The 11,149-nt window shown below is 37.1% G+C and overlaps 1 protein-coding gene across 1 annotated transcript in view; it reads right to left on the bottom strand.

Annotated features, from left to right (window-relative positions):
- Window positions 1-2,812: 2,812 nt before the first annotated feature.
- EDNRA (endothelin receptor type A) overlaps window positions 2,813-11,149 on the bottom strand; it is a 30,482-nt gene continuing 22,145 nt past the window's right edge. Inside the window, exons 5-8 of the mRNA XM_048304270.1 lie at window positions 8,526-8,678; window positions 6,550-6,683; window positions 6,063-6,171; window positions 2,813-4,741 (exon numbers count right to left, since the gene is read on the bottom strand). Of these exons, the coding sequence (XP_048160227.1) occupies window positions 4,601-4,741; window positions 6,063-6,171; window positions 6,550-6,683; window positions 8,526-8,678 (537 nt within the window). The 3' untranslated portion in view covers window positions 2,813-4,600. The remainder of the gene's footprint in view (window positions 4,742-6,062; window positions 6,172-6,549; window positions 6,684-8,525; window positions 8,679-11,149) is intronic.

Raw genomic sequence — 11,149 nt, 5'->3', positions numbered from 1 at the left:
TTGTAATAATAAGCTACTGTAACTAACAGGACTGCAAAGGTGTGACTCAAGTGACAGCTCAGTTCAGAAGCAGTGATGTTTGTACAGGGGAAAAACTGATTCTAGATGAGATAGTAGAGGTCAATTCATTTCATCTTCCTTTGGAGAAACTAGAGATGACCTACATTTTTTTATTTAGTTCATATCTTCCTTTCCCACACTTGGACTAATGATAAGCTGTGTTTCTTTTAGAACCACATTTTAAACATGCCTGGTTTTGGTGTCTTTTTTTTTTTTTTCTATGTAACTTGAGAGCTGTTTCTGGTCTGTAAACTTTTTATGTGTCTTCTTTTACTCTGATTTTGGAGATAATTGCCATTATTTAGCCTTTGAAAGAGTGAGGAGTGTAAATTAGGAATACTTTGCTGAGCCAAGCTTTGCACCACCGATTGTGTGGAAGAAACTTTGCAAGGCAATGTTAGCATGCAGTCCCGGTGTTTCTTCTAATGAAAATGCGTGCTTTGCCTCAGGGGCATTTGAGCAGGAATCTGTTCATACAAATGCGGCAGAATTTGAATTTGTACCATGTCTTCTCCCACACTGAAACCCATAAGGCGTCACAGAATCAAATTATATCGTAACAAGATTGCAGTAAATATGTAAATGATGAAAGAGAGGCAGGAAAAAAATTAAAAAAGCAGCAAGTAATTCCACAAGCAAGGGAACTTATAAATACTGGCTTCCAAGAATTTGTGGGTTGTGGTTTGATTCTCAGATGTCTTACAAGCTGCATGCTCTGATCAAGGCTTTTTCTGCATCTGTAATGTTTATAACATCTTTCTATCAAGTGAATTTATTGAGTATGCACAAACTACATTTCAGAAATTTCCTGCATAGAGTGTGAGTAGAATTTTGTTCTTCCTGCCATCCTGCAGTTCTGGTGAAATTCTCTGTAGCTTCATAATGATGATAACTCTGTTCTGTAAAATTCATTGAAATTGGACAGGGGGTTGATAGTTGGTTTGGAAGGATGGAGAGACAGACAGGTAAACACCTGAAACTGACTGTATTAAAAGCAAAAATAAACATATTCAGATCTGAGGGTCGCATAAGTATCTTTTCTCAGAACCAAGCTAATGGTTTTGTCAGGTGAGATTTATGATGAAGTGTATAAGCAGGTTTTTTTAATGCACAGGAGCTGGCTAGGTCAGGTCTGAAGCACAGAGTTTCATATGTAAATAAATAAATACAGACACAGATATAACTGAAAACCCATGTATGCTGTCTCCTTGAAGTAAATAAGTATAAAATATACCAAAGAGGAAATATTTAGTGAGGTAGTTTGAAAAAATGCATGTTGAAAACAAGGAGAACAGCTGCATTCTAAAACTAAAGAAAACTCTGCAAAGTGTTTGAAGTTAAGATGTGAGACTGTCAATGAAATTTTACACTGAGTGGACTGACAAGAGTTGGGAATTCTGAAGTCCACAAAAAAAGATGAATGTGACAGTTAAATGGATTTTGATTACAATGAGCAACAAAACTACAAAAAGTTTATGAAGTTAATCTGAAACTTGTGGAATAGAGATCCTGTTGGCTGCAGAGAAAATCTATGTTTGGTTCAGTTGAGAGGAATGCAAACAGCAGGCATAAAACAATCTATAACATAAGAGTGGGATGGAAGGATACTTGTTATGGAAAGTTGTTCTAATGCAAAAGAGAAAGCAGCTTCTGTGTGACACCAGAATTGTGGAATACTTTTGCTGGTTCTTTTTGAAAGACAGCTTTTTCAGAATTGACAACAGATACTATACCCGGAGGAATATTTACCATTCTCAATGGGAAGAAGAGGAGAGAATTTAAAAAGTACCTTAGTAAGTTTTTCAGAAACATTTTCCCCCCTCACTGTAGCTGCCACATCACAACACCCTTTGTCCTTACAATTGATTTGTGAGTGGGAGCAGCAGCCACCAGTAAAAATACAAAAAAGCAAACGTGCCAAAAAAGAGTATGAGACCTCCCAGGACCTAACTTGTCACTGTTATTTAGACTCTCTCTGTCCTTCCACAGGCTGGAGAAATGGCATGAGGATCACCAATTCATTTTGGCAGGCTCTGATCCCTAAGTAAGCTCACAAAAATAATTCTAAAGGATTCTAAAAAGTACCTCTCACTTCTGTTAGATAATTTACCCTCTTCTTTTCATTAGTTAAAATGTTTTGTATTTTTTAATGCTGCTAAGGTCAGTCAGCATTATGAGGAGTAGGAGGATAGTTTTTCCATCTAAGCTGAAGTGGTTTAAAGGATGCTTTGTGTGTGCAGGTTCATGTATGTCTGCCACATAACAGCCAGCTCTTGGGTTGAAAGCAATAGATGTTGGAAATGTCAGTGCTGGAAGGAAAACTTTCAAATTTTCATGATTCATGGTTTGCATCAGTGCTTGTAAAGCATAAAAGTGACCTATTTCACAGTCTGAAACTTTTGCAGATAGATGGCACATTTTTGGTAGAAGTTAAGAACCCTAAACTGACCTAGATTGTCTCTATTGCTCACTGTCTTTTGTAGACAGGTAGAAATATTGTCTCTGAGCAATCACATTACTGGTTTGCAGGTGTATGACATTTTTTGGTTCATCTAACTGCCAGATAAATAACAGAAAAGAGGAATGCACACAAAGCTTTCTCCCGTCTTGAAATAAAGAAGGAGCAATTTTCAAATCCATTATAAATCCATTCCTCATGTCTGTTTTTTGTTTGCCTTTACCATCTCCTCAATGCGTTCTGTGAAAGCAGCAGGGAAGGTTTCAGGATGTAAAGAGACTCAGTAACTCAATCTTCTCGAAGGAGAGCATTGTCACTCATTTACTGTGATTTCTGATACAGTTTGAGGGTGAAATGTTTTAAGTAAAATTCAGCCAAGTCTCATTCCTTACCATGCTCTTAGGCACTACCACAGAGCACTGTCAGAAGACTGTATTTAGGTTTATAACATATGAACATAAATTTATATGTACTTATACACGCATATATGTCACAGAGACAAAAGCACACAAAAAATACGCAAATCAATTTAAAGAACCTTTTTTAAAATATACTTCACAAGATCTGTGTGAATGTAAACATTGGTGAAACTTGTGCAGCAGAAGTCACTGTAGGCACTAGCATTTTGACCTCTTAAATAAAACTATGCAGGATTACATCTTTCACTGAAAATGAAACGGATGTTTAAAAATTTGTGGAATTTTGATTACTGCTTCTTAGCCTAGCACAAAAGATGCTATAAATTGCCTAACAGATTTGTGCATGAGACATATTATATATGACACCACATTATTGAGTTCCACTATTTAATGAAAGACTACCTATTAAAAATTTTTTTAGGTAAACAGGGAATCTCTTGGATGTAGCCTTAATGGATGGAAATAATAAGGAAATCATCAGTTTACATATATGCAAGCAATAGTTTATATATATGTTGTTAATAGCATTTGTATGGTTAACAGTGTTGATAACCTACTGAACCCCATTAAAATCTTTGAATGTTGTGTAAGACAGAGAGCTCTGTAAGGAATAAGGCACAAAATATCCTTCTGCACATCCAGCTGTTACGGACTTCCACATTTCTATGCTCACTCTGACTATAACCTCATGTTCACAATGTGAAAATAAGAGTTGTGCATAGCTGCTCTGACAATAACCATATTCTCAGAATGCTGTGGATGGCTTTAATAATGTTTCACTATGTTCCACTCACCCTCATTTCACCTTAGATTTAATGCAACTACAGACTAAATAGATGAAAAGGTTCATATAGTTCAAGAATTAACATGTCAGGTTAATAAAAACACATTGTAAGGTGCCCATCTGTGAGCATCTTCCATTCTTTTCGCTGATACAGTTTATGTTTATTTTGTACAGAACATTAGAATAAATAACACAGTATAGTACTGTATTATTAATACCTCTTTTTTTGGTATTAATCTGTGCTTAAGTGCCAACTGTTGATGCTTTTTAAATGGTCTCTTCCTATACCTGAATACTGAAGTGCTACAAATGTGAACTGCCCAGCTAATGTCCCGATCCATTGTAACTAAGTAAGTAAAATGCTGGTGTGGACTAAAACATTTTCCAACATAAACCTGAAAAACAGCAACAACAACAACATGCAAAACAAACTGGTATGTGGACTATATCCACCAGAGAAATAGAACTTAAAAGACAAATGGGGAGAGAGAAAATATAGTCACAGATATCTTCTCAAAAGTTCCAGAGTGATTAATTCTCGGTGACAATCAGGCAAAAAGATTGCATTGTACCAGTCACAGACACTGGACAGTTCCTGCCTGCTTCAGAAGAGCAAAACCACCTGTGTAGTTCAAGCCAGTTTTTTGGTGTCATAATCACATCAATATCCTTTTCAGAGGCAGAATTACCATCCAGTGGATTTCAGTTCACAGAACATCACAGTTACACTCACTCCACCTACTCAGTCACCTCTAGAATTAGGTACAATGTGTGCACACGTCTGAATTCGTTATGGAAGAGTCACTGGGCTTCCTGTTGTCATAGCTTGGTAGTGACTTTTCCTCTTTCATTCTGAAATGGTGTGAGAGTCTTTAATTTTCAGTTTATGCTGTCTTTATGGCTGCTTCGATCTGTATTGTGATTGTTTAGTTCTTGATTTTTCCACTGAATGCTTGTTCCATTCATGGGCACCGAAGTCACCAGACTCTTAGACTGGGAGCAGCAACAGCAAAGACATGACTGGAAATAAATAAAAAATAATAAATAAATAAATAAATAAAAAGTTAACACAAATCTCTCAGTTCTGTGCAGACTGCCAGCCATATTTTTCATTCAGAAATGACAGATAATTCTAGCTGAATAGAGTGGTAGCTATACTCAGGGAAATTTTTATCCTAGGACATAAATGGTTGTTGTGATTGAGCACCACAAATGCAGCAAATTAGGCCCAGCCTGTGCCTCTTATTGAAGAAAAACTTTCACAGTATGAAAAGGGAAAATTGTTTGACTAAGGTAAATAGATTGAGAACTGACAAAATTCAATACATGTTGTTAGGTGCTCGGTTGATTGTTTTTTCACCCTCTTTATCACTGTTCACAAACTTAGGGATCAGCATGCTGCTTAGCATGGAAGAGAAAAGAAGAAAAATTCCCCAGCCTGTGACTTAGCTCTCTTCTCAAATCTTAGAAGAAGACAAAACTTTTTTGAAAAAGGTTCAGTGAACATACTGAGGTGTAACATTTTGCACAGTTAGGAATAGAAGCTGACTTCTTATTTACCATGTGAAAATGCTCCCTTAAAATAGTTAGTAAATCTGAGCAGGCTACAGACAAACGGGTATTCCCTAGTCTAATAATTCTTTACATTTTTTTCAGTAGCTTGTATTCTGCCTATTATCAGACTTAAAGTTTAGTGGTACAGTCCTGTTAGCTTTTGTTTTTCATTGTGGATAAAGCTATTTCAGTCTTCCCTTTCTATTTCATTACTTTCCTTACTCATTTTTTCTTCCCATGTTGCCTTTAATAGGTGGACAGGAACTTGCAGAGGCACATTGTCACAAGGAAATTATTTTAGCATTTAAATATGTTTGTATGTGTAGGAACTGGAAAATGCAGGTAGAAGCCATAATGCATATTTAATTGCCAAAGTCAACTCAGGCGCCTGATTTGGTATTCAAGCCTGAAAATTTTCGTCATTAATGAGATTGTTTAATGCAGGCAGCTTGGTGTCATCAAGAGTGGAAAATGGTTATCAACCAAATTCTATTTCATGTGCATGTCACATGCAGATAAATAGTATTTACAAGAGCATGTCTATCTCAGTTTACACATACGAGGACTGTGTCAAACTTATTTATTGGTTTAGTATTTCAGATAAAGTGGATAGTTTCACTTTCAGCTTGGTATGTGTGCTATGTGAGCTGCTAGCTGCTAAACCAGACAATTTATAATCTTTCATTCCTTTGCATGCCTCTTCTCCCAGCTGTTAAAAATAGATAAGAGCCAAGTGGTTCAATACAGTTAGTTAACTGGACATAAAATCTTATCAGGAGAAGCTTACCTGGAAACAGTTTTTAAACTTCTTGCTCACAAAATATAGAGCTATGGGGTTTATACAAGAGTTCATGGTTGCCAGGTTGATGCTGATGTAATCCAAGGGCAGCAAGAAACTAGGTAAGAGGAAGAAAAACATTTAAGCAGTTCATATGCTACAGAAGCATTCATGTTCCTTGTGGTTACAGCCTCTTCCGTAACACAAACTAATTCTCTCTCACCTAGCTCCCTCAATGTAATCTTGTACCATGCCATGTCTATAATAATCTGTCTCACAGATGTTCAAAAAATCCAGAGCAAAGTGATTGAAGTGGTGACAGACAACATTTATTGAGAATATGCTACCCCATTAAAACTGAAACTGCTGAAAATGGATGCAGCTTAAAATTAATAAACACCACAGTTGCATTGCACAGTGACATTCCTCATATAAATTCTAAGCATGCAGCATTATATTTTTTCAGTACAAACTATTGGCATAGAAAATGAAGTACCTGAGCAGCTCACATCTGCTGGGGTCTTTTTCATTGTATACCATTTTCTTCAAAATCCGGCTCAGATGGAGAGGGAACCAGCAAAGAGCAAAAATCACGACTAAACAGAAAACTGTCTTGGCAACTTCTCGGCGCTAGAAAAAGGAGATAAGAGTATATACTGAGTGCCTAATTCATGCTAGCAGGTGACTGTACTTAGTAATGTTGGCAGCAAAGTCAGTAATATAGATAAATTATGAAAGGATTCCTAAAGTGAAGCTTCCAGGCTACCCAATGTACTACTCTTTTTTATGGGGTTTGTCACGTTCTTGATCCTGGCCATCCTCAACAGAACCTACTCATCACTGAGTCTGGAGCAGCTGGAGCACACAGGTCATTGCTAGAATATTGTAGGATTCTCTTTGATATATTGTTATATAGAGAGATACTGCACAGTGTATTGATTTTGCTATGTGATCCTTACTATGAAATCCTGATGTTCTCAAATAAATAGCTCCTCTACAAACATTTTAGAAATGTCGGTATTACAGCTTAATCTTGTAATACTCAGGAAATAATTTCAATTTAATGGGTCTTTTATGTGGCTCTAGAGAGTTACAGATGTTTTAGTGGATTTTTGACAATGCATACCAGCAGTGTTTGGTAGGCATGGGTTTGATAAAGAGAAGCATATGAAGGGATAAGGATACCACTGTAATGTAACAGTGACAAGCACTTCAAAGTTCTGTCAGTAAAGAACTTGAAGTCAGATGAGTGATTACAGTCTTGTTAGGCTTTGAATATGACTATTATAGTTTCCTCTTTTTTATAATAGCAACTTTTTTCAAAATATGAAAAGAATTGTGAATTCGACGTTAATGTGGACAAGGAGATAGGGAATTCAGAAGGAAGGAAGGAAGGAAGGAAGGAAGGAAGGAAGGAAGGAAGGAAGGAAGGAAGGAACGAAGGGAGATAGTTAAAAAGGCAAGCATTTGTAAATTGTAAAGTCATCCTGCAGCAGCCAGTCTGAGAAGCTTGGTGGTCACTGCACTTCAGGATGGGAAAGGGTGGATTCCTCCATCTCCTAGTACATACCATTCTAGTTCTAATGGGTGGAGTAGCTTGTGTGTGGCCCTAGGACACACTGTGTTGCACTCCCAGGATCTGATGAGGGGAAAAAGTGGAGAATATGCACAACGGGAGGATTCTCCAGTCGACCCTGATCTGGAATGAACCAGCAGAGGAGAAATCTCTGACAGAACTGACTCTGATGCAGAGAGGACTGCTTTAGGGATTCACATCTGTGAATATGGAAGTTAAGAGAGTGGAATTTGAAGGGCTGATGTTAACACAGGGGAAAAGCTCCAGATTGTTTTTAAAATTTCAGTTAAGCGTTGAACATCAGACAGAGCTGCCAAACCAGCAAAGTGAGACCTGACGGTTCTGTGAGCGACTTTGTTCTGTGATCATTTGTTTGTTCTGTTCTCCTGTTGCTCTTTTCAAAGCAGCTACAGCAGTGGTACTGCAACAGTGCAATAACACTGAGAAACAAAATCCACTCTTTTCTAAACTAGGTTATTCTACAATTGCATTTTATATGAAACTACAGTTATATATCAAAGAGCGCCAAAAGGAGGGAGGATCCATGGAGTCATATCTTTATACAGAAAAAGAAACATTTTTTTGGCAAATCTTTGTAGTTTAATTTCAAAGCACTTAGCCAGTAGAGATTTGAGGTTAAAGAGCAGGAGAGCACAACTGTCAAACATAAGAAAGAAAAGGGTTCACTTCCTGAGCACAGTCTTCAATGCCTCCTTATACTATGATTTAGTCTTTTGTTCCAGGTTTAAATGAATGCCTTAACATCATAAATAACCCACATCCTCACTTTCTACTTCTGTAGCTTACTGTATTTAAGTACACTTTGAAATATTTCTCATGTAACCCACAGGGAGAAGAACAATATTTTCACACATTGGTGTTTCTAATATATTTACCTGCTTCAGGTGTTCACTGAGAGCAATTCTCAAGTTGCTGTTCCTTCTGTTCAACATTTCACAAGTCATTAGCGTATAAAAGATGGCAGTACATGCCAGTGGCATGCAGAAATAGAAACCAAACAGCCACCAATCCTTTGCATCTTTGTAAAACTGTAGATAAGGGAAAGAAAAGAGCAGATATGTTCTTATGATTCGATGCAAAATACCACAGAAAGATCTTGGATAAGCATGATGGTACACTGGTATCTGTCTGTTTGCTTATTGTTGGTCTCTTTTTGACTAACATCAAAATAGGGATTGTGGCAGTGTAAACATTTACTTCACCTTACAGATAGCCTGCCTGTATGTACCTTTGTTGCAATCTGCCTTGGGTTGGAATTAATTTTTTTTGGTAGTACTTTCTGAAAATTTATACTCATTCATGAAAACTGGAATACAGTTGCATGAAAAAGACATGCCAAAATGTAGACAGTGTCAGTCTGAGATAACAAATCTTACTAAAAGCCTGTCTCAGGAAATGCCATTTACCTCTACAGCTTCTGTCCTGATTCCAAAAAAGGAAAATTCAAAATGTCTTGTAAGTTTAATCACCTTTTGTTATCAGTGAAAAGGTTGGCAGTTGGTTTGCTTATGCACTGGGCAGATAGGAGCCACTTCATAAGTGTTTGTCTGATATGTGCAAAGCTTAGGGATGGCTTCCAGTGGTACAGTTACTTTTAACCCTTTGACTGCCATTCACACCATTTGCTTTTTGTGACAGGATGCTGAGATATTGATAAAATAGCAGTACTTTGCTCTGTGTAATTTGAAGTATTAGCTGTGATGTAAGCAGTGCTGTAAGCATTTATGTATTGTGGGAAATACTACATTTGACCAAATATTTAAAATTGTTCTTCTCTGTAGAGGATCGTGTTTTCAGACTTCAGAAAATACTGTATCTTGTTTTTTAATTTTTATGCTCAGCCAAAAGTATGCACTGAAATATGGCATTTTAAATACTTCCTGTGTCTAGGTTATTAGTATAAAAGGGATGTGTCACTCTTTCCCCCAGCTTGTTTGTTCCTAGCAGATGTGCTCTTGTAACATCACAGTTCCCACACCAAATGTCAAAATTCTTATGCCTGAGGATTTTATGAATCCTCTTTGAAAAAGTCAAACTTTTGACATCATATTTACATTTAAAACCAAACAGCTCTAAACTTTCGAAAGATGAAAAAAAGTTGATACAATTCATATAGTGATGTTTAATAATGTTACTTTAAAAATCTACTTCAGTTACATTAGAAAGTTGATTTACTAAGAAAAAAGTTTTGGTTTTTTCCCTCTGCCCCAATACAGCTGCATATAGAATTTTCTAGTTTAGATTATGCTGCTGATTTCTAGGCCACAATCCCACCTCACTCTGGGACACTGTGTTGTGTTGATTAACTTGTTTCCTCCTCCTCATTAGCCTTCTCCCTGAGGAGGGGCTACAGTCTCCTGCATAGTTGCACTTTCCTTGGGGGCAGAATTTCCCCGCTGGGAGCAGAGCTTTTGCCAGCAGAAAACCGGAAAACAATATGCCTCGTATTTGAGGAGTTTGTACTGAGGGCAAATGTAATTGCTGCTCCTTCTGCAGAGAAAAGGATTACAAATACATGGAGACAATTATCTTTTGCATGGCAAATTCCTCCAAGTCAGGCTAGAATCATGTTGGCTGGACAGTTCAAAATGTGTACTGCTGAATCCATGCCATGTTTACAAGGAATAACTTTGTGTCCTATCAGTGTTCCAGCTTTCATGAGCATTGCCTGTTGGTCAAGAAAACACACGAAAGGTCTGTGTCACAGCCCTGACCAATGCATCACTTCTGGAGGAGGACCTGGCCTCGCGGAGTTATAAAACCTACTCAAAAATGTCTGTAAATGATTAATTGAGGAATCTGAGTTTCACAAAGCTTACATCAAAGACAAAAATGGGTTGATTGAAGAGAAGTAGACATTCTTTTGTTTTTCTTGAAAGCGCACATGGAACTGGTTTTCTACAGGAAATGTGCATTTTAAACAAATTTCCTAGTGCACTCGGCCTCTTGGGAATCATGGTCTAGCATGAATCTTTTAAATCTTTCAAAGATAGTTTTAAACATGAATAAAGCTTCTATTAAAAACAGAAGTTAATAATAAATCCTTCCTGAAGTTTAGAAATTGTTTATTGTGGTGTTTGTGGTAGTAAATACTATAGCTAAGGTTAAAATGGTCTTTCCACTTTAATCTCATGTTTGTACATGCTTGCAACACATTGAAATGCAAAGCTCTCCATTTTGACTGACACATCCAACATTTACTCTCAGCTTGGACATAATTGCTGGTTTGTTTCCTTAAAAATCAGACTGCTGTGGGACTGGGGAGATTGGCACTTTTGAATTATACTGAGCAAGTAAGAGATACTAAGGAAATGCTAGGAAAACAAACCAAGCTATTCTACTTGGCACATTAAGAACAGAACAATAATCATTAAAGTTAGCATGCCTGTGGAAGACCTGAACTATAGTGTTTTTGAGAAGAGGGAAGAGAAGACTATTCTTTTTCTTAGGGAGAGAGGAAGTGAAGAGTGTCCAGGCAATTTGTGGAGAAAAACAGCCA

The sequence above is a fragment of the Corvus hawaiiensis genome, chromosome 5 (assembly GCF_020740725.1).
Source record: "Corvus hawaiiensis isolate bCorHaw1 chromosome 5, bCorHaw1.pri.cur, whole genome shotgun sequence".
Lineage (NCBI taxonomy): Eukaryota > Metazoa > Chordata > Aves > Passeriformes > Corvidae > Corvus > Corvus hawaiiensis.
The sequence above is the reverse complement of the archived record's forward strand: the minus strand, read 5'-3'. Positions and strand labels throughout refer to the sequence as shown.